Genomic DNA, 27,410 nt, shown 5'->3' with positions numbered 1-27,410 from the left:
CACATTGAGTTGTTGGGAGACAGCTTATGTCTTCAATGCCTTGCTTGTCAATAGATAATGCCATTTAATCTTTTCTTTCACTAGTAAACTGAGTAGCTGGTGACACAGGCACAAACAATTATATTTATAGCAGTTCTGAAGTTCTGTATTGTGTTCTTTACAGACAGTGGCAACTTGGAGATGATGGACAAATTTATTTTGACTGAGTTTCATTAGGCTTTTAAGTTCCTTTTGGAATTGGGTATTTAAATCCTTGCAGCTACCAGAAATACAAGGTGGTGGAGACTTGAACAAATAGAGGGAAGGAGGAAATAGGGGAGCTAGGTCACCATCTTACAATGGTGCACTGTGAGATTGGTACAGCAGCTCTGCTTCTGAAAGAGTAGGTTGTGTCAGATGAGACTTGGTCTGAAAGTGTGTGAACTGAATAGTTTTATAAGGCCTTGATGCAGATCCTGTAAATGGGTGTGTCAGTAAATGTGTGCTGAAGAAAAAGTAGCTGACTCTTAAAAAAAGAGTGAGGGAGAAACAGAGAAATGTCTCATGAACCTGTTCAGCTTGGAGTTTTTCATCTCTAAGTTTCCATGCTTCTTGTTCACAGCTGTAAACTGCTTTCATAAACAAGCAAATGTTCTTGTTTGTCATGTGAAGAATAGACTTTATATGAGGTTCTTTTATTGATTTTTTTGCCCTGTGAAACGCAAGTTGCAGTGTTACTGATGCTGTTCAAAATGTTGCAGTCCTTATTCTGCTGGATTTGTGGAAAAAACTGCACAGTTCGACATAGATAAATCTTCATGCAGTTTTTGGCAGTTCTGAGCATGAAACAGTACTTTTGAAACAAAATAAATTAGAATATCCACAATGCCCTTTGTTCTGAAACCTGCATGAACACGTGGTTGTTCTCTGCTTTGTTTGATGGTCGTGCTCTCAGATCAGTGTGCACTGAGTGTGTGCTCAGTAGGTCAGAGACAGCTCTCCCCCAAACAACCCTTCCTCTCTCCTTCTGGCACTTCACTACGGGTCTGGAAAGCTTGCAGTGACTGTACTGGCCTTCAGGTCAGATCCTGGTATGATCTGAAGCACTTGGAGAAGGTGCATACAAAATATACACCTGTCCAAGCAAGGCAAAACTGTCTGTCTCTAAATCTAGTATTGCAAGAGGAGAAATGCTAATCATTGCCATCAGTCTGACATCAGTGGGGAAAGAAGCTGAATTTATTGCTCACTGGGTTCTTTTTTGGAGAGGGAAGAAAGGAGGCAGTGTGGTATTCATGATAGACTGAGTCAACACAGTGCATGGCATTGAGAAAGATGTGTTGAAGTCATCAGTCCTGTTCAGGGAGATACCCATCTGAAGAGTCATCCAGCATAAAAAACTTGAAGAGTTCTCCATTCTGAATTCTGCCCTCTTTGAATTTCTATTATATTTTCCCCATCTTTATTCAGTTTAAAATTAGTTTTTGGTTCTCTGTCAGGCCCTTCCTGTGTTGGGAGGGTCACAAAGGGAATATATACATTTTTTCACTGCTGCAGGAAGCTGCTGTTGTGCTTAAGTGCTTTCAGTAGTTTCCTGCAACTACAGAAGCGTTGCGCAAAGAGAGCAAAGGGTGGGTGTGCCCTTGCCCTTCCTGCTATGAGACAGTTGATCTTAACTTCCGCATGAATTGAAATGAGTGGATGTTGTCAGTTTTCAAACAGAATTAATTGATAACAACATCCCTGTGGCTAAAGGGATTATTACTACATGTAGTGAACATACCATGTCTCTTTTTGTGATTACTTTCCCTTTTTAATTTCTGTTTTCTCCATGTGATGCCATCAACAGTTTTCTTAAACTGATGCTATATTCACAGAAAAGAAAAACATGTTATGTGCAAAAAGACCTGGTGATTACATTTGAAGTCACGTATCTGGCTTCTACACCACTTCCTTGTTAGAACTGAGAAGCAGTCTCAGTACCAAAAATGTGGTTTCAATTTCTTTAAAAAAATTGTATTTTAAAAAGCTTAAAATTAAAAACTTCTTGCAAAGGAATTTGGGCAAATAAGACAGGAGGGGATCATTTCATCTGTGTCTAAATGCAGATTTCATTTATTCAATAATCATGCATTATGTATTGTTCGCAGCCATTAACATTTTTTAAAATATTGTGTTTTTAATGCAGATACATTATGTTCCACCTCTGCCTGTGTGCCTGCTATGTCTGACTTTCTGTGGATTCCTGCAGCAAGGGGATGGCTTGTGACATGCTTATTTAAAGGTCTTCATTACTCCCATGTTTAGAGATTTCTCAAGTGATAAAAAGGTAATTAACTGTTGGGAATTTATCTGTAGTGAGAGGATGCTCTTATTTTTAACCCTTAGAAATTGTACATGTTGTGGTATGGCTAAAGACCCTGGCTCAGGTGGCTTCCCTTCAACAGCCACCTATTGCCTCAAATGGTCCCTCCTCTCCCAACTTCCCCTCCAGCCCCTCCCCAAGCTGAAAAACAATCTTTTGAAGGCTGTGAATACTACATATTATTAAATTGTGAGAGTTTTTTATATCCTTTTTTTGTGAAATGTGTCCCTTAAGTCATGATTTTTGATCTCATGATTTTTGATCTCATGATTTTTGATCTCATGATTTTTGATCTCATTAACAAGTTTTTGGTGGTTGACTTAAAAAGAGGCATAAAAATTACTGCAACCCAGTGTAGCTGGTGAAAACAATTTTCAGGTGCATTGCTGGTAGGAATGTCAACAGAGAATTGTATGTAGACATGATCTGTTGTAGATGCTTTTGGCTGTGGTTAGAGCAATGTAGGAAATGATTAATCTTACCTTTTAGAAGTCATGACATAAAATAGGAACATAATTATTTTGAATCAAATCATCTGTTCATCAGTGCCAGAATCACATCTCTTACAGCTAGTAGTTTTCATCCCCAAAACATCATCCTTATATCTCAGACTTTGTTACCTATTCCTACTTATTACTTGGATAATTGGTTAGGTCATTTTTTTTCATTTAGTCTTTATTATGTCAGACATCCACTCTAAGATGTGTGTGCACTTGGTATAGTTTTGTTTTTTTTTTTTGGGTTTTTTTTTTTTTTTTTGTGGTTTTTTTTTTTTTTTGTTTTGTTTTGTTTTGTTTTTGTTTTTGGTTGTGTTTTTTTTTGTTTTGTTTTTGGTTTGGTTTGGTTTTGGTTTTTTTTGGTTTTTTTTGTTCAAAGAAATACCTTTGTGGTACCAACTCATCTACAAAAGTCACATTCTGAATATATTAAATCCTTTCATACAGCTGTAATAATTACTTACATTCTTTACAGAAACACAGAAATTCTTTTGAATTACAATATGATAACAAATCTGTATACACCAGAAAATGATTCTCTGTGTGTTCTGCAAACAGATACACAGTTGTCTCCCAGTCTATTTAATCTCAAAATGCTTAACTCCATCAGAAGAATAGGTCATATTTTAAATACACTAAATCAACAGCAGCTAATTTTTTTGCGATGTTTAGTGTTTTTGTTGTGCTAAAATGGTGCTCTCTGAATGGGGCAAAGCAGAGAAAACCAAGTATGTTCAACTGGAGATGTCTGCTAAGAAAAACAGGTGAAAGCAGTTTTGTTTTTCACAGCTCCAGCAAGTGGTGGCCTTGTGTTTCAGGTACTTTGCAAGTGAGGCTTTGCCTTTATAACCACTTTAGTTGCATGTGTAAGACAGAGGCCAAGAAAATGTGTTTTCTATTTTCAGTGAAGAAAATTATGTAGGAACATTTCTTGGTTTCACCTATTTTGTCTGCACTTTGACATAAATGACATGAAAATTATTTAATTTGAAGTCATGACACAGTTTTACAAATACTATGTTTTGAGATTTGTCACATGGAACCTTTGAAATTAGTGCAACAAATAGAACAGTATTTACAATTACAGTATTTACTTCACATTTTTTACTGCATTTTACTGCTATTTCACATTCTTAGGAGTGATTAAGCAAGGTTCCCTTCTTGGTTTATTGAATTTTGTAATACAGAAACAAAGAGGGAATGATGGCAGTTTTTTGAAAGGACAAATACGTTGTAAGTACACAGACTTTATGAAGGAGAGGCAGGCACAAGCACATGTGTTTAGTACACTTCTGAAATTGGACAGGTTTTCAGTTAGGTCTGCAAACTGTATTTCCATTTAGTATTAGATAGACATAAAGCCAAGTGACCAAGATGAAAAGATCTGTCAGTTCAGGTCAAGGTTTGAATAAACAGAGGGTTAATATTGGAGCATACTGGGAAAACTACTGTAATAATTAAAGACAGCCACTTGTGGACATTAAAGCTGTAGATTAAAGCTGTGAATGTTCTATAAAAACAAGTTGTAGAATACAAACATTACTTCTTGCATAATGTTGACAGAAGTAATGAGAAGTCTTTTAAATATAATGTTTATATTTAAGCATGTGGTGGTTATTTTTTTCTAAAAAAATAATTCCTTGTTGAGTTAAGAGGGATGCTTTTTTCCTTAGTTAAATGTGTACTTGTTAGCTGTGCTACCTTTGGAGCTAAAAGCACCTATCTTCTCAGTTGTCTTCTCAGGCTGGCTCTGTAAATGAGGCACAGGCAATCTGCATATATTCCCTATGTAAGGAATGTCGTGAATGACATTTGCATCCAGGCATTCATACATATATATATGTATATGATACACTGGTTCTTTGTGTTGCTTAGTTTGCAAAGTAAAAGGATGCATTTTTCACTTGGTGATGATGCTTTTTTCTCTTTCCCCCAGCATTAGCATAATGATAACACAGTTTTGTCTTCTTGTATATGTAATTGAATATTTTTGTCATCTCATAACTCATTAAATTAATGTTTTCCTAATTTGAGATATTCAGGCTTTTTTTCCTGCCGATATAACTGTTGTGATTTCCATAGCACACACCATCTTTAGCCCACATTATTGAATATTCATACACTCAACCTTTCTTAAGTAATTGTAGTTAGGAACAGAACATTAAAAAAAAAAACCCAACCCCCCTAAACATGTTCCAAACAGCTCTTTAATGATAAAGAAACATAGTTTAATTTAAAAAAAGGTTGCTGAAAATAATGCATTAAGAATGTAATGCCTATATTCCTATGCAAAACAATAAATATATTTTTAAGTTAAACATTTCCATTTTCAAGTACAATATCTTTATTAACCATTCAATTACCTTCAACAGCAACATGCAGACCCTTACTAGTGAATTTGGGAATGACACTAAACTGACTAGTGCAGATGAAGGGATTGAGGGGAAGGGACACCATCCAGAGGCACCTTAACAGACTTGAGAAATCAATCTGTGGAAAACTCATGAAGGTTAACAAGGCCAAGTGCACCTGGTCTAGCAGCTGAGTTAGAGCAATCTCCAGGATCAGTACAGGCTGGAGGATGAATGGATTTGAGAGCTGCCCTGTGGATGAGGTAGATAAAAAATGAGATGTGTCCTGGCAATGTGCACTTGCACCCCAGAAAACCAATTCCATCATATAAAAAGAAGCATTGCCAGCAGGTCAAGGGGTGTGATTCTCCTCTTCTCCTCTGCTGTGCTTTTGGAAGACTGCACATGGGGTCCTGTGCCCAGCTCTGGGGTCCTGTGCCCAGCTCTGGGGCCCTAGTACAGAAAAGACATGGACCAGCTGGAGTGAGTCTAGAGAAAGACCATGAAAATGATCAGAGGACTGGAGTGCCTCTTCCATGAGGAGGAACTGAGGCAGTTGGGGTTGTTCAGCTCAGAGAGAAGGAGGCAACAGGGCAGCCTTTATTGTTTGGTTCTAAAAAACCTGAATCTTTATAATTGTCTTGTTTAGACCTATTCTGCATTTTCAGCATGCGAAATGAGAATTCCAGGTGGTAGCTACTTGGAATCACTTCTGATGAAAGCAAGCTTTTAGACTGTGATCTAAGCTTTTGTCTTAAGTATGGATTAAACCAATTAAAATTATAATTTTAAGTCACAGAGAAGCGAAGATATTCTTCATCTGGCTTTTGTAATATGCTGTCTAAATCTCACATTTTAAAACATTTTTTTTTCATTATCAGTTATATCTGTGGTTGTTTATTACGTTATTAGTCTACTTTTCTTTGATTACATTTATCAGAGAGGACTGTTGTCTTGAGAGCAGATTAAATGTGGTTTTTTGTTGTTTGGTTGGTTTTTTTTCTGAAAGAAGGTTGTTTTGGAAGATCTCTCATTCCTAGGTACAAGCTAAGTCTGTTAGATTCTCATCTCAGTTAGCACTTGTTTTTGAAAGTATCTGCTAACAGTGAAAACTCAGCTGAAAGGTGCTATTTCTGTACTTCTCTTCATCAGTGCTAGTTTGTGACCTAACTAGTTATTTTGTCTTCCAAGTTCATGTTGGGAATAAAATGAGTTGTACAGATCAAATTAAAGCAATTCTTCTTGCTTTCAGGTTTAATTAGCATGTTGCAGGTGAGCACATGTTAATTGCTCACCTTTTAGGTGACAGGCGAGCTGTCTAGAATCCAGTGAAAAGTGATAATCCTCTAGCTGGACTCCCAGTTATTATTTTGGTTTTTCCTGTAATACTGTCAGTTACTTTTTCTCTAGGGCTATGTAGTAAATCAAAATGAAACATAGCTTTTCATAAACCTTAAGTTATTCTCTTGTGTTCAAATTTTAATGTTTTTCCAGTGTCAGAACAGTACTGTCAGTAAATACGAATATTAAAAATAAAACCAAGTACAGTTAGTCAAGGAATATTTCTTATATTTCTTTCAGGCAGATGCTCTGAACAGAACCAAAGCAAACTATGGCTTGTCTTACAATGACAAATATGGAAAGTGCAGCAACTTCTACTGTTCACCAGAATGGTGACCTCCGTGGGAATAGCAGTGCGCCCAAGCAGACAGAACCATTGCTTCAAGTGTATCTTTATCATTCTCCTGGGAAGACAGAAGGAGATTACCTTCAATTTTCAGCTGGAGAATATGTTGCAGAAGAGATTTGTGCTGTTGCCTGTAAAGCCTGTGGTAAGTATATACCTAACAGTTTATCTAATGAAGCAGTGAAATCTAGCTTCATACAAGAAAGTTTTTAACAATCCAAAGCTCATCAAAATGGCATTTGGGCTGAAATGCTTATTTCTCTGTTCTTTCAGAAGTAGTTACCACCAGACTGTAAAACTGTTCCCGTTAGAATGGTTTGTGAAACTGAATTGGGTGACTGCCATATTTTTTCAAATAATTTAAGGGCATAGTATCCTGTAACTGAAAGTCATCTTTCATTGAGCTGAACTACAGTTTAAATAGTTAAATCATAGCAGAAACTGTACATATCTTGAATTACTTCCTGATGCAGCCTTACAAAACAGATTGGTTCTGGGAGTTATGTGTTGTATATTATACATGCTTAATCACTTTGCAGAAAGAAACTGTTCTAGTAGATATAACATGAATGCTTGTGTGTTAATGCTCTTCATAATAGTTTAGGAAAAAAAGTCGTGGTATAGTTATAGTAAATAACATGGTGATATATTTTAAATAAAGTGGTGGTATAGTTATTAGTGAATAACATGGTAGTGTATTTAAAATAAATAAATAATACATTGATATCTAAGAATGCCTTTGAATTGTTGCATTTACCCAATCTAGCATACACCACGGCTGAAATCTGTAGTAAAATAATTTTCAAGCATGCATCCTTTTTTCTTTCAAAAGTACACTGATTTTTTTAATAAAACAGATTTATTCCTATAATCTCTGGGTATGAAATTGACCATCTTTTTATTCTTTTTTCTCTTTTGTAATACCTATTAGTGCTTAAATCATGAGGCATTGCTTCTTGCTGTTTAATTTTTTTTTTCTTTTTTTTTTTCTGAGAGTATTTTGTGGTTCTACAGCAGAACACATCTCCAATACAGTCAAATAATGGTTTTGTTGGCAAGACTCATCTTTCAGGAATAAGCTATGAGTCAGAATACTTCATTAAGAAGGGAGTGATTTGGGTAGTAAGCAAGACTACCCAATATAACAAATTTGGTAATTGTTAATGAAATTTGATCTGAACAACTGATATGTTTTTTGATAGCAGAGCTGATTACATCGAAGTATGACTGCTGTTGGTGGCAAGCACGACTGGATCTAGGCAAACATCAGCAGAGAGAGTCTTACTATGTACATTTCAAACAGTTCAAACAATTGAAGATTTTTCAGTCACTGCTAACTTGACATTAGATCTGTTATATCTCATATGTGTTGGCTATAAAAATATTAGTCTGTCTAAATATTATTCTGCCAGTTTGATACATGCATGCAAAAGCTCAGCCTTTAAAAAAATTATTTAAAAACAGTTTTCTGTTTTAGAAAAAATATCGTAAATATAAACATTTTTGTGGGTTTGTGTTTTTTATAAGGAAAACTGTATATAAAACTGACTATCACATTTTCCTAACAGAAGTGCAAAAACAAATAAGGTGTCTTGAAATTAAATTTATATTGATGAGTCAGTCATGGTTAAGTTCTTGAATGTTAGCTATTTAATTGCCAAGTAAAATATTAGAAATGTCACACCAAATTGAGGAAAAGGTATTGCTCTCAGCCTGTGGGGGAAAGTGGTATTAGAGGAACTAACTGATGATGTAAATGAAATACATCAGGGAAATCATTCTAGAGGTTGCAGAATCATTGTGTTAGGTGTTATCTTCATTTTAATTCTGACCCATCTGAATTGTAAATATGTTGGAAGTTCCATGGTACTACCCTTGAAAAATGCTGGTCTCTCTTGGAAAACCATTAAATGGCAGAGGATTTTTAATTATAACTAAGTAAAAACATTATTTCAAAGCATTTAATGTGACAAGTGGTGGGAGTCTTTGCAGTCAATTAAATGTTTTCAAGGGAGAGATTGCACTGCATAATGTGATGATTTGTTGTACCTATTTGCATCTATGCTTCAGAAGAGAATCTGGGCTGCTAATGGGAATTCTAGGCAGATTCTTTCTAACATGCTGAATTTCCAGAACTGACATGACTGAGGTTTCCCACAGCTCAGAGTTATCACTGAGTATAACTGTTCAGTGAGGGTTTTTCTTGTTTGTTTTGTTTTGTTTGGGGTTTTTTTGGTGGGTTTTTTTTGTGGGGTGGGGGGGGCAGTGGTTTTGGTTTTGGGGGCGTTTTTTGGTGGTTTTCTTTGGTTTTGGGTTGAGGTTTTTTTGTGTATGAGCGTGTGTGTGTGTGTGTGTGTTTGTTTGCTTGTTTTTGTGAGGTGGTATTTGTTTTTTGTTTGTCTTCCTTTAGGTGATAGCCTTTCCTGAAAATCCACCCAGAACGTGCAGCCCCCTGCTCTCTTCTGCTAGCTGGGGAATGAATTAATCAGAACGCTGGACAATTTGTTTTTCCAGGAAAAGAAATATAAGCTTTGATTGACTATTCAGAAAGCATTTTGTTGACAGGATAATATTGAATATGATGTTAGGGGTTTGGTAAGCTTTCAGCTTGTATGAATGATGAATGGAATATGCTATTTTTACATCAGAAAAGGCAAGCAAATTTCAATCTGGTATATGGAAGGCTACATAAGTTTTAAATAGGTTACTTCTGCTTGTATGATAACTAATGTATGTATTAGACCTTTTATATAGAAAATCTGAGATTTTAAAAATTTGTTTTTAATCATTCAACTAATTGCTTTCATCTTTTTATATTTAATAACTTACATGCTTGAATTGAGAGTTTCATTTGGCACTATTTATTTTGCAGACTCTGCGTGGTTTTTACATTTCATAGTGGTGTCATGGCTTGTTGTGATTTACACTTCCTGTTTTATAGTTTTTCTCAGAAGAGGGACATTACCTTAGAAAATATACTGAATGGGGGAAAGGGTTCCTAATACAAACAGAGAAGGAGATATAGAAAAACTTTTCTTAGTTGCCTCAGGATAAACAAAATAGTGAGACTTGTCTTGATGTGAAGCTCTAAAATCAGAATGAGGAAGAGAGGAAAAGAAGAACCTACTGGTTTTTAGGCTTGAAACAGAAGTTATGCTGTAGTCTAGTCTTTCATGTTGTTACTTGACTGTAGAGTATGACAAGGCTTCTTTCTTTAGCCTTATGTAAGGAATAAATAAATTGTAAAGAGGTCTTGTCATTGCAAGAGTCCAGAAAATTTATTTGATAGCCCTTGCTGGACAAGCAAAGCAGAGAAAATTCTGATTAATTATGTCTTAGGCACTATCTTCTTTCCTAATTCCTCACCAATTGAGCTGATAGCATGGTTAATGCAGTGTAAAAATCCAGGAGAAGTTTTAGTACCTGTTGTGAGTGACTCTTATGGTTTTACTTGTGTTGAAAAATACATTTCTCCTAAGTTTTTGCTATTGTTGACATATCTAGGCTTCAGCAGAAGACTTTTATTCCCCAGGTGAATTTTTCAATTTTCATTGTTTCTGGAGAAAACATCTAAGTACTGCAGTTATCATCACTTAAAAAGACCCTGCCGTTAATAGTGGTGGTAAGAATTGCATGAAAAGAAGTTTCTGTCCTCTTTGCTTTTGTCAGATTTTTGTGGACAGTTTTCAAGACTCTGTTTAATAAAGGGATTTGCTCTATCTTATAATTGTTGAGCATTAAGTGTAGCCAAGCAAATGAGTTCTTAAGGGGAAGGGATAAAAAAGTGAAACTCCTTTTCTTGAAAAATATGCATGATCTCTGTGTCATTAAATACTGCCAGTGAATGGTACAAGTTACCACCTATAAATGCCAAAGTGTGAGGGATGGAAAAGTGCACAGTTGACTTTTCATACAAAGGAAGACAGTGACAGGGGAAGGGCTTAATATATATGTCTGATTTGTAGGGCGAGTACTACAGTCATGTCTTGGCTAAAGTTAAAATGTGGGGTTTTTTGAGATGGTGATTTTTTTTGCCATGGTGGTTGTGGTGTCTTGTAATGTATTTGGCCAAATACAGTAGCTTAGCATTTGAATTTAAGAATATAGTTTTGAAATGTTCAGTAAGCGTACACAGGATGTTTAGTAGTTTGGGTAAACATATTAGGGAAACTAGGTAGGTCTCACTAGCTATAAAGTAAATATTCATCTTTGCCCTGAATGGTGTTTAGCATCTGGCAAGAGTAATGAAAAAGGCTAGTGATTCTCATGTACATTATGCTGTAATCGATCTGAAATTGTTTAGGATACAGACACCACACAGCCTTAAAACTGCTAAATCAGTAACTGCTAAGTTACTGCTTTATGGACTACTGACATGTAGTGTAGTATAGTTCATTTCACTTTACACATCAGACAAAAACCATGCTTAGTTGCATGGTATAGGTTTCTTTTTAGCTTCATAAAAAAAATTCTCAAAACTTGGATGGATCAAATATGTCATACTGTGCCATAAATTTGCAACATCTAGAATTACAGCCAATTACAGTTACTTATCCTTTCAGTTTTATTCCTGTGGGGGTGTTGTTCTGTTTTGATTCCTCTTTCGTTGCCTTACATAATGCTTTCCATTTCTCTGGTTTCCTGTAAATCTATGACTCCTTTTCGAAGAAAATCATGGGTTAAGATCTGCAATTCTGGTATGTTTGGTAGGGCTTTGGTTTAAGAAGATGTCAGATGATTGGTCTGCAGATTTCAGCAGTCTAATCTTCACAAGTACAGAATAGAAGTCTAGTCTTAGCCCTCTTACTGGACCACTATAGAAGCAAACCCTTTTTTGTATAAAATTTAGTAAGCTAGTTGTTGTGTAAGACTGAAATATGTTTTATTCCAAAGGGTTGTGTGGTTTTATATGTGGAGCTGATTGGTTATTTCTTCTGATTGTCTCACATGCAATTTAGATGTGATGAAAGAAGTGTGGGATCTGCCCCTTTCAGGAATTACCTAGATGTTGTTCAGAACAAAAAGAAATAAAGGATTTTTTTTTAATCCTGGTTTCTTGTGATAATTTCAATTACTTCATTCTAAGTATTTGAGCATGGGTGTGGGTACTTTGCCTTTTCTTTTGTCTCCTAATGTCATTTTAAGTTACTTCTATTGTTTTGACCTGGTTTTTTGGGGGGTTTTTTCCGGTCATTTTTTTTGCCTTCTTACCCCAAAGTGTATTGCTTTAATGTAAAGTTTTCTTTAGATATGACCTATTGTGACTTTGACATTGTAATTTTTCTTCCTACTTTCTGGCCTTTCAACCTGTGTCTTTCTGTCTTCAAAATATGTGTGTCAATACTTGCAGCTCATCATTTTGTGCTGTCAGTTTTCAGGCACTTAACCTGTTTTCCAAATCTAACACTGGCATCACATGGATGCATAACACTGCAGCACAATGCTGAGTCATAGGCTGTGTTTCAGCTGGGATTGTCAAAGTCAAATTAAAATTCTGGTGCTGCTGAAGATTTGATGCTCAACTGATTTTTATAGTTTCTGAACAAGTAGGATTGCTTGTTAGTTACCATTAACATAATTCAAAGTTGTTGAGGGAAGAGAGTATTTTCCAGTTCTATTTTATTCTAACAATATATGATTGGGTATGTTCTAAACTGAGTTACTAAAATGGAAATGGCTAGTGGTTGTCCTAGTCATTATAATTTTCTTTGTGTTGCTTTACTTATAATTTTTAATAAGTCTATAGTCTTAAAATCAATGCTTAGTTTTAAAATCAATGCTCAAATCAAACTATCTGATTTTGAAAAAGCAGGGGGAAAGTCTACTGTTGTAAGCTGTTTCTAAACTGGGAGGCTAAGAAGACATTTTATTAAATGCCATACAGAGAAAATGTTGTAATCTGACAGTGAGGTATAGGAGAACAGGTGAACAGGGTCTTCAGTCAGAAAACATAAAGGAAGGATGAGAAATATACCAGCAAAGCACCCTGCAGGTTATGGGATTGTGATTTCAGTGTGGTTGGCAATATTGATAATTTATACCTGTTGCTGACAGTGGTAGAGCACTGTGGTAATCTTCTACTTTTACCCCACAATATTTTTTTTTAGTATTTTGTGAGAACAGTTTCTTATTGATGTTTGCTTCTCTATTCTTCATTTAGGTATCATGCCAGTATATCATAACATGTTTGCACTCATGAGTGAAGCAGACAGAATGTGGTATCCCCCAAATCACATCTTCCATGTAGATGAAACAACCAGACTCATCCTAATTTACCGAATAAGGTAATCTGAATGTTTTACACTTTTCGTGGTAAAACAAGACTATGTGAGAAAACAGAACCAATATGATGTTTAGTTGAACTATAGTTTCTCTTATAAGTTATGAAGAGATTGTTGGCATTTTCTAAAATACAAGGAGCTAAAAGAATCAAAAATATTAGAATAATTTGAATTATGTACTTTATTGGTTTCCCTATCACACGTGCTTCGCAGTGTCAGATGCCAGAAAAAACAAACAAGAAAAATATACTAGAAATAAAACCAATAACTTTCTTAATATTGATACATCTCATCTCCTTGGTACTTGCCTGTTTAAGTGGCAGTTTCTGAAATACAGAGTAATTGTCCTGTGTAGTCAGACATGTTTCTGTGATACAACCATTTTTCACTAACCTTGTAACTGAATGTGATCAACTAAAACTAGAGGAAAAAAACTAGTTTTTTCCTTTGTAAATTGCTTAATTTATTTACATTATGTCATTTGGCCTGAGTGGTTTTTTTAGGAACTGTTTCAAGAAGAAACTAGAAGACTCTAATAAAATTCTCTGAATTCTGGTTTATGAGAATAGGTTAGCAAAGGTTCTCATTCCTTTCAGTAGAGTTTATCACCCTGGTTAAATATTGTAGTACTTAAAATTACCATGAACTGGATCTGAAGTCTTCATTGACTAACTAGGGTTCCATAGTGGCCATCCAGATCAGCAGCACTATATGTATATGAGAGGAAAAATGTCTAATGTTGGTAGCCAAAATGTCTGTTTTTTGACATTTGCTTTAATTTATTTCCTACCAGGTTTTACTTTCCCCACTGGTATTGCAGTGGCAGCAACAGAGCATACCGGTATGGCATTCTTCGTGGTGCAGAAAGCCCCGTCCTTGACGATCTTGTCATGTCTTATTTATTCGCACAGGTATGATTTCCTTGCTTATTTTTAAATGCAGATTGGTAAAGGTTATTAGTATTTATTCCCTTTCCATCTTTTCCTAGTAACTCTGTAGGCTCTTGAAAGCATGAAGCCCTCTCAAACTGGAAATTAAATTCCATGTCCTATTGTGTATTTGAAGAGATAAAGTTCAAAACAGTGTTTCTAAGCATGATAGCAGCTGGTATTCCTTATATAAGTACATCTTTCTGTGGATGAAGCAAGTCCTTCAGTCTTTAAAAAACCAAGCCAATAAAATTCCCTAAACAAACCAAATGTAAACAATCAAACAACACAACAGCTCCACCCAACAACTGCACCCCAAATTTCTCTTCTTGATAAGCAGCAGTGTACCAGTTTTCATTTGCTTTCTTGCATTCTTTCTCAGTGGCGAGCTGATTTTTTGGATGGATGGGTACAAATGCCTGTTACTCACGAAACACAAGAAGAGTGCCTTGGAATGGCTGTTCTAGATATGATGAGAGTTGCCAAAGAAAAGGACCAAACCCCAATGGCTATTTACAATTCAGTCAGGTGATTCTGTAATTTGTAATTCTTTCACATCTAACTGACGCCTAAAACTTGTATTTTTGCACCTTAGTATCTAGGAGGTGGTGTTCAGCTGTTGGCAGTTGATGTATTTAAATAGTTACGTAATTTTACATGTTATGTAAACTAGAAATCAATAGAAAATTTGTGTCATGATGGCCTTTCATTATTTGGACACTGGAATTCACTCTCTTAATGAAAGGTAAGGCAGCAGTTTCTTATGTGAGAAAATATGTAAGCAATAATTTCAGGTGAAACACTTTCTGAATGTCATCAGATCTAAGCCCCTGTTCCTGTCAGGGCCAAATTTAAAGTTTGATGAAGTGACTCAGGGCATCCCCAGTCAAGTTCTGAAAATGTCCAGATGTGGAGATTCCTCTGTATCTCTGTGCAACTTTGTACTGTGCATGACCACGGTCATTGTGAAAGATTTTCTCTGTACCTGATCAGTGTCCTCTGTGATGCTCATAATCCTCTCTTGCCCTTTCACATTATAAGAAGACAATTCGTAGAACACCATACTTGAGCCTTCTTTTCTCCAGGCCGAACAAATCAAGCTCCCATATGCCTCTTCTCTCCTGTCATGTGCTCCAGGCTCTTAACCATCTTGGGCAGATCTCTGCTTAACTTTCTTGAGTTCATCAACTCACTTGGGTGTTACCAATCCTATCAGTTCCTACTCCAGCTGAGTTAATTCTGTCCCTGACATAGGAACTTCAGTGACAATCAGCCACAGTGTTGTATTCTACTACCTGTATTTTCAGCCAGGAAATCTGTCCTTTATCCATGTAGTTGCCATGCAGTATCCTCTTTACAATTTCTACACCAAACAAAGCAATTTTTTGACTTCTGCTGCCTTACCTCAGAACTTCACTAATGAAAGAACAGGCATCTTTCAATTTATGGAAAATGCATTATGTAGTTTATGTTGCAACTGAGTGAGGGAAAAAATGGAATATGGAAGAAGACAAGGGGCTCTATTTGAAGGAACATACTACAGATCTAAGAAAGGGTTTATCCTTCTCTGTTATCCTGCAGTTGAAAAAATAATGGTACATTTAGAGGTAAAGTTGTTTTCAATGTTGACTTCTTTAGCACAGAACTAGTTATCTTTGCTGGATTTAATGGATAAAATTACTAGCTTTTTTGTCTGGTTATGTATTCACAGCTACAAAATGTTTTTACCTAAGTGTGTGCGAGCAAAAATCCAAGACTACCACATTTTGACACGAAAAAGAATAAGATACAGGTTTCGCAAATTTATACAACAGTTTGGCCAGTGCAAAGCTACTGCCAGAAACTTGAAACTTAAGTATCTCATAAATCTGGAAACCCTTCAGCCTGCCTTCTATTCAGAGGTTTTTGAAGTAAAAGAACCTGGTGGAGGTCCTTCCGGAGAGGAAAGTTTTGCAACTGTTGTAATAACTGGAAATGGTGGAATTCAGTGTTCAAGGGGAAAACTTAAAGACTGTGAGACACTTGGAGAGCAGGTAATTAAAAAAAAATTATTTTAATAACTGTGCAGTTTGCTATGGGATAGGGTAGGAAGCTTGTTTTAGAAGTTCTGATTTACTTCAAGCAAATTTGGTAGGCAAATTTTACTTCACAATAATGATACAGCTTCCATAAGTCTGAGGATCACAGAAATATATTGACTTAAACAGTGCAAGATTTTAAAATTAGATTTTATTGAAATACTAGAAAAACGTGTAATATTTCTATGCTTGACATATAAAAATGTGGAAATGCAATGACCATGCCCGCAGGTGTAGAATAAATGCAGAAATTCCCCAAATTCTCTTTGACAGCAGGGATCTAAGGAGTCCAAATGACAGGCAAATTCCTCTATACCTCTTTCCTGCTGCAGTTAGATACCAATCAGTGTCTCAGTTAGCAAATTTAAAATGACATCTGTGTGGCTGTGGAGTCCATATAGTCTTTGTTCAGGAATTAGGTGCCTAATGGTTCCTATAACTGCTAGTAATCACGTACTGCTGCATTTTATTTATCAGTATTATTTTGTGTGTGTAAGATTTGCCATCATGACTGCTCATTATGTTGAGTTTACTAAAGCCTGTTAGAAACTCAAAGCAGTGTACACTGGGAGTTTTCCAAAGGTAAAAGAAAAGGCAAAGTGGAGTATGTGTGAGTTTTTCAAAATAATTGCATTGGTTTGGTACTTTTGATCCATAAAATATAGCAGACAAGACCAAACTACAAAAGGTTGTATTTTTTAAATGTGCTGTAATAATTTGTAAAAAAGGCTATATGCTACTGGGTTTTCCAGTACTTAGCAAAAAATTAATCTGATTACATGCCCACAGTTCTTAAAGTGTGATGTTCTTAGAAAACTTGTAGATTGACAGTTACCTTATTCATAGTTATGCATCAGCCCTCTGCCTTCCCTAATTTTCTTGTAAGTGCCAGTTGCTCTGGCAGGAGCTATCATAAATGTCAGATTTTGCAATTTGCAGTTTTAGGTGTACAAAATGTATGCATACTAAGCTGTTTGGGCTTGGCAACCAAGACTTTCATAAGAATAGTGTTTGAAGGATCCATATTTTTTAATAAAGATTGCCAGATTATTTTTTCATAATTAAAAATATTATCATTCTATTATTGACAGATACTGCATATGTTTTCACTGGTAAAGAAACTATTTTAAAAGTTGGTTTTGAAAACTGAATTAATATGGCTGCTTGTAAACATGATCATAACTCTTTTAAATAAGTAATAAGTAAATAAGTAAACTTTATTGATGAATTGTCATTTAGATACTGAACTGAAAAATAATCTTTATTTATGTTATGTAATGATATACGTGGAGTAGATTGTGAAGAAATTTGTTTTGCAAGCTTACATTTTCAACAGCAAGATGAACAAGTAGATAGGACTGAGAGGACAACCTTTTCTTACACTTTTTCTTTATTCCAATTACAGATTTTGCAGCTTGTATCACTATGAATGAAGTCATGACATTTTGTATTAACAGGCTTTCTAAACCTGTTTAATCAGGATGCCAATAATAAGATCACAAAACAACCAACCAATCAACTAAAAAAACTTTAAAAACCCAACAATCAAAAAACCTTTGGAAAAGTAACCAAAATGTCCCACTGTTCACAAAATACTACAGAGTGAAGAAATATCTACAGTTATAAAAACCCAAACCCATATGTGTATATTTCTGGTTTTGGTTCCTGGATCTCTGTCTGTTCTTTAATTTATGCTCCTGATTGTGATTCCATAAAGAAAAAAATCCTTTATTTGCTTGTAATGGCATATTTAAGGTTTTATAATCCGCTTTGTTGCTGGCTTGCGAGTTCAGAGTTGTTGGAGTTTCAATGCTGCAATTAGGTGAGGCTTTTTAATTGCCTTTTGTCTTATTACTGAAATTATATAATATTTGTTGCAGGATTTACAAACATACTGTGATTTTCCTGATATCATTGATGTCAGCATTAAACAAGCGAGCCAAGAAGGCTCCAGCGAGAGAAGAATTGTCACCATTCACAAACAAGACAGCAAGAATCTGGTCTGTTTACTTTGGTTGCTGTTCTTTTGAACGGATACTGCTATGAGCAGACTGTGTGACTGTTGTACACATAGTATTGTATAATCCATGACAGTTAATTAAGCATGAGATAAAACTAAGCACCTCAGCAGTATATATCAGCAGTCTAAGGGGTGTATCAGAACACTGAAGATCTTCTGCATTCAAAGCTGTGTGCTTGGAATGAAATAGAAATAGATATTCATATCTGGGGAAAATTTCTGGTACACAGATTGGTTCTTTTGTTTATTAGACTTAAACCTGAGTCCATGGTTTCAGTTCTCAAGTGTGCTGTTTCCATGGTGTCCTGATAAGCTGTCTGCTAGAGACCAACACATTGAAAAAAGCTTCAAAATGCTCTGAAGAATGATGATACAAAATAAGGATCAGGACAAAATTAATGTTATTGCTTTTACTGTGTACAATTCTTTGAAGAAGATCTTAAGAAAGTATTTTATATACAAATGTATTTTTTTTAACTTTAACTACTAACCTTGTACTTGAGTCAGGCTTTCTAGCAGTGTAGCTGTCTGAGTTGTGGGGTGGGCTGACCCTGATTGGGCACCAGGTGCCCACCAAAGCTGCTTTAACCACTCCACTCTTCAGCTGAACAAGGGAGAGAAAATGTAATGAAAGTCTTGTGGGTCAGGATAAGAATAGATATCACTTACTTGTTAACCATCGTGGACAAAACAGAATTGACTCAGGGAGATTAATTGAATTTGTTGCAAATCAATTCAGAGTTAGGTAATGAGAATAAAAAAATCTTATAAACATTTTGCCATCAGCCCTCCCTTCTTTGTGGGCCAACTTTGTTTCTTATTCTCTCCTTTCCCTCAGCAGTGCAGAGGATTGGGAATGGGAGGTATGGTCAGTTCATCACATGTTGCATTTACCTCTTCCTCAACTCATCCCCTTCTCCAGCAAGTGATTCCTCCCATGGTGGATTGTCGTTCCTGAACTTCTCCAATGCAAATTGATTCCACAGGCTGCAGTTCTTCATTAACTGGTCCAGTGCTGGTCCTTTCCACAAAGTGCAGTCCTCCAGGAGCAGACTGCTCCACAGCTCCATACTGGCCCATAGGGTCACAAGTCCTGGTGACAAGTGTGTTTCAGTGTAGGCTTCCCATGGGGTCACAGCCTCCTTGAGGTACATCCCCCTTCTGCCCCATGAGGTTCTTCATGGGGTGCAGGGGGATCTCTGCTGCACATGGACCTCCATGGGCTGCACCATGGGCTGCAGTTGTTTCTGGGTCCTCTTAAAAAGGAATTTGAAGACTCTAAATTCACTTATTCAAAAACACCAGCTTTTTTTTATTGCTTTCTAGCAAAGAACTTGCCAAAAAATTGTGTTCAGCTACTAGGTATGTCTCCAGTGTCACAGGCAAACATATACTAAAGCCTGTTCTGTCAGGTTACACTACTGAATGAAATCTAGGGTGACTCAGAAAATGCTTCTCTATTTTTGTTTTATTTGCAGCAATAAATATGTTATTTAAATTAATCTGTTGCAGATTAATTTAATTTTGCCCTGCTTCTATCTCTTAGTCATACTGAGCATAAGACCTTTTTCACACCCATTTTCCTTTGACCACACTGTTTTTCTTCTGCTCCTATCCAGTATACCTGTCTTCATAGTAGTAAAAGGTCATCTGTCTGTGATGTGATCCAGCTCAGGATGCCAGTTTCTGCTGACTAGTAATTAAGTTTTCAGGCAGGTGCATCCCTGGAGATTCTTCTTTTTACTTGAGGCAGACATATAAATTCTTGATAAGTGAAGGCTTTCCTTTAGGGTGAAGAACAACACTGTATTGGCAGTGCAGTAGGTGTCTGCATGCAGTTTAATCTACTAATTTTTCACTTTCAAATGCTCTTTCATTGCTCTATTGGCATTCCTCCACTGTTTCATCTATTTAGACTAAGGGGGGAACGTTTTATGGCAGATTTCATAGAATCCTGGAATGGTTGGAGCTGGGAGGGACTTTAAAGACCATCTGGTTCCAGCAGCCCTGCCATGGGCTGGGACACAGTCCATTAGAGCAGATTGTTCAAAAGCCTGTTCCGAGGATAAGGCATCCACAGCTTCTGTTTTGTTTGGTTTGGATCTGATTTTGAACATTGAAGGTAGCTATCGAGTTTTGAAAGATAACAAGAAGGTAGAATGTACAAATATCAGTTAAAAATTGCTTCTATTAATGTATTTAAAGTGTGCAAATATGTGTATCTTTTATAGCATTAGCATATCTAGGAATTTTTTGTTGCCTATTAAAAAATGAAATTCTCTCTCCCTCCCTGCCCTACATTGTTCTCTGGCAATTGAACAGGAGGCTGAATTTCAATCATTAAGAGAAGCTCTCTCCTTTGTATCATTAATTGATGGATATTACAGATTAACAGCGGATGCCCATCATTATCTTTGTAAAGAAGTAGCACCACCATCAGTCCTTGAAAATATCCAAAGCAACTGTCATGGGCCAATTTTGTAAGTATTTTTTTAGTAATATGACAACTGGATATTATTTTTGGAGGATGACCTTTAGTGAATTGTGGTAGGCATCTTAAAATGTTTTTTTAATTGCATTTATATAACATAAAATGCTTTACATTTTTTCTCTTATTTTTTGCTTTATAAAATACAGTGCCTCTTTGACATGTTATGAAAGTCAAGTGGAAAGATCATTCCTTGATATGGATAGAAATAGTGAGTTAGCAAGGCTTGTTTAAGAAGAAATTCGTTCTTGTAATAACGAATGAATGTTGTTTTATTTCAGCTCTTTTTTTCTTGTTACCATTTTCCTAGTTAAATCCATCTTTTTCACCCTCACAAATGTTTTGCTAATTTAAGCTTATTTATTAGGCAATTTTAGAGAATTATAGTTTCTTTCATAAGTCATGTTGAAAATCATATAAGCTGTGGGGAATATATATTTTTAGTCCTTAACATTTCTTATTGAATAAATAATAGTGATGGCTTAGTACCAGAAATTTTTAGTATACTGCTCTCTATATAAGCAACTGCCCTATATATTGGAAAATAAAGGGCAAAGAGATTAACTTCTGGAAAGATGTACAGTATTAAAGTTTTAATTGTTTTTCTATGTGATATTTGTTAATGTTGTTCATTGCTCAACCTCTTATATTGCTGAATTTTGCAATTATGCGATGTTATACATTTTCTTTTTACTGTAGCATGGACTTCGCTATCAGTAAGCTGAAGAAAGCGGGTAATCAGACTGGTTTCTACGTCCTTCGCTGCAGTCCTAAAGATTTTAAAAAATACTTCCTTACCTTTGCTATAGAGGTTTGTATTCTGTTTTAGTGCCTATTTGATTTTTGTTGTGATATAATAATGAGCCTGAGATGTTCAGTAAATGATTCTGAATTTTCCCTCCAGAGTGTTTTTCTGATATGTATATTCTGTAGCTAACTCTTGTCAGACGGGCTGACTTTCAGGGTCTTTTGAGAAACATCAGAATTGGTACAGTATTGCTAATGCATATACCACATTCTTTGGAGACCAAGACAGGGAAGAGAGCTTAAGAGTTCTGGAGATAGTGACATGGATCTTGAGACTGTGATAAATGTTTGGGAGACAGAGCGATTTGATTTGTTTTCTATTATTTTAAAGTTTGAAGGGTTTTTAGTGTAGTTTTTTCTCTGGGTTTTCCACACACCTCCTCCCTGCACGCAAGTGGGGCTTCATTAGATTGGGCGTACAGCCTTTGAGTATCTGAGAGTGCCTCTTTCACAAGTTCCTCTGGATTTGGGTCCTGTCCCCACCCCCAGTGCTCAGCCAGCCATATTATTTGGCAGCTGTTACATCAGCACAAATCTCCTGGGTATATCTGGTGTTAGCTAGAGAGAAAGCCACCCTGGAAATGCATATTGTCCTCATAAAGCCAGAGAACCAGATGTATCTCTTCTCTCTGACATTGCAGCTAGTGATAATATAATGCTTTAATAGTGCTGTTAAATAATTGCATGATCTTGTTTCAAGAATTAATTTCTTTATTTGATTAGCAGAGCTACCTTTGTGTTTTTAGCTAGGGAAAGTAATACATGAATTTTCCTGCTGGTGTACATCAAGCTAGCAAGTCTGCAAATACTGTCAGAGATAGGTGTATCTCTGAAAATGACCAAGTAATGCTGATGTGTGAATGGAGAAATGTTATGTCCAGTCAATGAAGTATGTTTGGTAGGGAATTTTGTAGACAAAGAAATCAGTTCCTGAACAAGCTGAGAGAGGCAAAGTTGACAGTCAAGCTTGTGAGAGAAGACTACAATTGCCTTTAAGTGACTTCGCTGTAACTTTTTTGCTCTTCTTGAGTCTTGAGCAAGTCGTTGGAGGGCTTTCTGTATTCAGCATTTGTTGGAACATTTGCTGCAGTATTGAGATACAGGACCACAAAAGCGCTATTAAGAGCTCATCTTGTTTAAAAATGTTTATTGCTATTTTTTCATGAGTCATTGTGAAAATAGATCAGTGCACATTAAAAATATGTATTAGGAAGTAATTTCTTAGAACTGTGCTGGAGATGACAGGAAAGCAGAACTACAGCTGAGATCTCCAAATGCTAGCCAAACAAACATGGAATATAAGCATTAGGGCTATTGCTTCCAACAGAATTTTGTTTTGATGTAATCCCATGTCAGGGTGAATAAGCTTTCATTAATAGCTCTGAAGGATTTTTCCCAGGATCCATTATCTGTTTTCTCAACTCCATCTTTTCAGGTTTCATTAACATTTGTTTTTCTCTAGCATCAACATGCTAGTTCCAGTGATGGGAGTAGAGTCATGTTTTTCTCAGAATCAGTATTACACATGAGAACAAAATAGCAAATTATGATCATATTTTCCTGATGTATCCTTTCTTTAATTAGTAGAGTGCTATACATTTAAATAAGCTTTCAAATATTAAATATTAATAAATTACATTTTTAATGGAAAATTTTCTGCAGCGTGACAGTACTATAGATTATAAGCATTGCTTGATTACGAAGAATGAGAATGGAGAATATAATCTTAGTGGAACCAAGAGAAGTTTTAGTAATCTTAAGGATCTCTTGACCTGTTACCAGACAGAAACTGTCCGTTCAGACAGCATAATTTTCCAGTTCATCAAATGCTGTCCTCCAAAACCAAAAGGTAAGAGACAAATTATTTCTAAGCATAAAGTTTTCTAACTTCTAGATTAAGGCCTTAAAAATAAGGTAATGCTAAATGACTCTCCAGTAGATGCATGATACAAAACTGGGAGGAACTGTTGGTACCCTTGAAGGCAGGTCTCCTTCAAAGAGACCTCAGCAAATTAGAGAGGCAATCACCAATCATATGAAGTTTAACAAGGAAAATGTCAGATTCTGTGTCTGAGATGGGGCAACCCCAGATGTAGAGACAGACTGGGGAATGAGATGCTGGAGACCAGCACCCTGGAAAGGGACCTGGAGGGCCTGGTTGATGGAAAGTTGAACATGCGCTAGTGGTGCATGGCAGCCAGGAGGGCCACCCCTGTCCGGGGGGCATCAGGCCCAGCATTGCCAGCCGGGCAAGGGAGGGGATTGTCCCACATGATTTGTCACTGGGACAGCCTCACCTCAAGTGCTGGGGACAATTCTGGGAGCCACAGTATAAGAGAGATATTAAACTGTTGGGGGCTGTCCAAAGGAGGGCCATGAGGATGGAGAAGGGTTTGGAGGGGAAGCTGTGTGAGGAGTGGCTGAGGTCATTTGTTCTGTCCGTTCTGGAGAAGAGGAGGCTGAAGAGAGACCTCATTGCGGTTACAGCTTCCTTATGAGGGGCAGGCACTGATCCTTTCTCTGTGGTGACAGTGACAGAACCCAAGGGAAAGGCCTGAAATTGTGTCAGGGGAGCTTTAGGTTGGATGGTATAAAAAGGTTCTTCACCCAGAGGGTGGCTGAGCACTAGTAGAGGCACCCCAGGGCAGTGATCACAACACCAACCTGAGAGAGTTCAGAAGTGTCTGGACAATGCTCTCAGACAAGTGGTGTGACTCTTGGGGATGGTCTTGTGTGGTCCAGCAGTTAGATTTGGTAATCCTTGTGGGTCTCCTCAAACTCAGAATATTCTGTGATACATTTGTGGGTTTTTTAAAAAAATTTCACTGACCTATTTATTAATCTTCTTAGTCATAATTTTCAGTTCCAGTATCTGCCAAATTTTAATTTGGTGTAAGATAGTGTTCCAGAAGTAGTCATGGGAGCCAGTTTCATGATGAGAAGCACAACTGGTTTCTTAATTGCAGTGGATTGTGTGCATTAGCATTTTTCTTATGTCAAGTGTTTTCATGTCTTAGAAAGAGCTACTAAATGGATTATTTGTCACTGAGAATACTTCCATAGGCAACAGCACCAACAATGTCAGTGAATTTCTGTCATTGTTGATCTTAGCTGAGTTATGCCAAGTCTGCAGGGTGGTTTCAGTTCCTTTTTGACACTGAAAAAATAGACATGGAAGAGAGCTCCTGCCTGAGAAGTGGATTTTTCTTGAATTTGCATTTAATTTTCTTGCCTCTGGTAGTCATATTATCTTTCTCCTTTATGAAATCTTTAAATATATGCCCTTCTAAGTGGTACTACGTATAGTTAATATAAGTCTTTGTCTCTATCAAAGTTCCTATTTAAAGACAAACTTGCCAGAGTAGATGATACTATATAAAAAGATGTAGCAAGTAAATATTCATGCACATTATAGAGAATCATTTTATAACGTTATTCCATGAAATAAAACATGTATATGCATCAGAATGATAAATTATTGAATAAATGTAATCATGGATGTGAGCAGATACCCACAAAGACGTACTTTTCAGATTTCGTTTCAATATCAGATTTGCTCTACTTTTTATTATAAAAGAAGTTAATTTCCATCCTCTTTTCCTTCCCAATTGTTATAACAAATAGAGCAGTAGGTAGGCATATTTTCAGAATGCTTTTTAAAAGTAGGAGTATTTAAAAACAAAACTCATGAGTGAACCTAGATGATTTTAGTTATTTAGAAAATAAAAGAAATTAAAGAAAAGGAAAATATAAAAATATAAGAAAATACAGAAATTAAATGCTGTGTGACTTTTTAAATACTGTATCCATGTGTGATATCTTGTTTGTGCTGAATTGAGTCCCTCATTAATAACCCTTCTGAAATTACATTGGTTTAGTTTTATATTTCACTAATTTACTTTGATTTTTCTTTCCCTCTTCATTCCCCCAGATAAATCAAATCTCCTAGTCTTCAGAAGCAATAGTGTTTCTGATGTACCTTCATCACCTACGCTACAGAGACACAATAATGTCAATCAGATGGTCTTTCACAAAATCCGTAATGAGGACTTGATATTTGTAAGTCTGTTAGTTGCTTTTTTCCGCTGCAGATGTTGGGTTTAATATGCACCAAGTTCTAAAAACCCCCATATGTGTTTAAAAGAGTCTTAGCTGAGCTAGAACATTTGGCTGTAATCTTTCTTTAGAGCTATGGAAAAAAATTTATTTTGTTTTCCAGTAATACAAATAACTATTGTTTTATAATTAATAAGCATCCTTTTGACTGCAATAGCAGTTATTTTGTTCTAGAGATGTCTATGTACATATTTAATGGAATTGCTTCCTCTCTGGTTCTTGCAGCAAGTTATTTTTGAGATTCTTGAGCAGTCAATAAAAAACAAGCAAAAATTTAAGATGTTTCTGATACAGTTGCTTCCTTTCCTCATCTGCTGGACTCTACATCCAGCACACCTCTAAAGGCTTGCCTATGCTTATGCAAGGGTGTGTTTTTAAGATGTCTTTTAAAACAGGCAGGTATTTTTGATTTTTCTTTTTTCCTATCTGTATCCTTCCTTCTAGGAGGAGAGCCTTGGACAGGGCACATTTACTAAGATTTTCAAAGGCATAAGGAAAGAAGTGGGAGACTATGGCCAGCTCCATCAAACTGAAGTTCTTTTAAAGGTGCTGGATAAAGTGCACAGAAACTACTCTGAGGTTGGTATGGTTGTTACTGCTACATAAGATTTGTCCATGCTGTGTTGAGCATTACCCTTCTTTTTTTGAGCAGTACCCATTTACTTAATAAATGAGTATTTGTTATATGGTAGAGGGTTATATGTTGAACCAAGTTTGTGGTTAGACTTGTGACACTGAGAGTATGGATTTGAGACTGGCTTTGGGAAGTACACCTATGTAATTTATTTCCCTCATTCCCTCCCCCTGTGAGAGAACTCAGAGCTACCCACTGATAACTGGAGAATAGGTCATTTATACAATTAAAGTACCAGAGGAGCGGTGGTATGGCCACATAATTGTCTTAACCAGTACATTCATAATTTACAGGCAAGGAACGAGTATTTATGGAAAAACACTTTCTCTGGGTAGACTGTCTTCAGATTTTCCAGTAAAATCAAGTAATCAGAAGTATTTATGTATGAGAGAAACTTGCCATACATGGATTCACTCATAACCACTGAGTCTTCTCATTTTTTGAGTGAAGCTTTTAGTAGACCTGAAATGCTTTTGTGCAAAAACTAATAAACTGGTAGTGTAATCAAGCCCAAGGCTGTGTATGTGATAATTTAATTTTAATGATTTTCACAAGATGTAGTAGAACTCATTATATTAATGTAACTTTATATACTGCTTATTGTTTATATGTGTAATTTATTCAAGTTTCTAATTATCTAGCTATGTTTACAGTGAGCCAAGAAAACAGTACACTACTTAGTGCAGTTTTCAGTAATTTAAGATAAATCTATATGAAAATACAAGAAGGAAGAGACATTTCAGGTGGCTAATATTCATAAACAGTGTAGGCATACACTTTGAACTATTGGGAACAATTATAAAAATTATAATTTTGATAACATGGGTAATATATTTATATTCTAAAGTTAAGTATTAATCAGATACTAAAAGCTTCATGTATAGAAATAAAAATATAGTCACCTGAAAGAAAATGTTCTAATTTTCCCTTCACTTTGTTGGGTGAATAATCAGTACACAAGTAAGTGTAGGTGGAGATGCCACTGAACAGAATAAAAAAATAAAGAATGCAAAAAAACCATTTGAAATGTTCCTGACAAAGTTGAAAAAGGTCGTGCAGTAGTGGATGAATTACATAATACTTTTTGTCTTTTAACTTAAAAATGTGCTACAGAGATAAATTGGAAGCTCAATAGTGCATTATGGCAAAATAAATTAGAATGTGAATAGTGTATGATG

At 36.0% G+C, this 27,410-nt stretch overlaps 1 protein-coding gene across 5 annotated transcripts in view; it reads left to right on the top strand.

Annotated features, from left to right (window-relative positions):
- JAK2 (Janus kinase 2) overlaps positions 1-27,410 on the top strand; it is an 88,264-nt gene that overhangs the window by 35,366 nt on the left and 25,488 nt on the right. For 2 of the 5 annotated variants that reach the window (XM_066339375.1, XM_066339377.1), the window contains 11 exons: positions 6,774-7,024; positions 13,040-13,163; positions 13,954-14,071; positions 14,472-14,617; positions 15,801-16,122; positions 18,048-18,167; positions 20,510-20,667; positions 21,375-21,486; positions 23,145-23,331; positions 25,414-25,541; positions 26,043-26,177. In XM_066339375.1, coding sequence (XP_066195472.1) covers positions 6,805-7,024; positions 13,040-13,163; positions 13,954-14,071; positions 14,472-14,617; positions 15,801-16,122; positions 18,048-18,167; positions 20,510-20,667; positions 21,375-21,486; positions 23,145-23,331; positions 25,414-25,541; positions 26,043-26,177 — 1,770 coding nt within the window. In that variant the 5' untranslated portion in view covers positions 6,774-6,804. Of the gene's footprint in view, positions 1-2,286; positions 2,309-6,773; positions 7,025-13,039; positions 13,164-13,953; positions 14,072-14,471; positions 14,618-15,800; positions 16,123-18,047; positions 18,168-20,509; positions 20,668-21,374; positions 21,487-23,144; positions 23,332-25,413; positions 25,542-26,042; positions 26,178-27,410 lie in introns of those variants that run through there. The other 3 variants (XM_066339376.1, XR_010745843.1, XM_066339378.1) reach the window with 3 other exon arrangements.

The sequence above is a fragment of the Sylvia atricapilla genome, chromosome Z, assembly GCF_009819655.1.
Source record: "Sylvia atricapilla isolate bSylAtr1 chromosome Z, bSylAtr1.pri, whole genome shotgun sequence".
NCBI lineage: Eukaryota > Metazoa > Chordata > Aves > Passeriformes > Sylviidae > Sylvia > Sylvia atricapilla.
The sequence above is the reverse complement of the archived record's forward strand: the minus strand, read 5'-3'. Positions and strand labels throughout refer to the sequence as shown.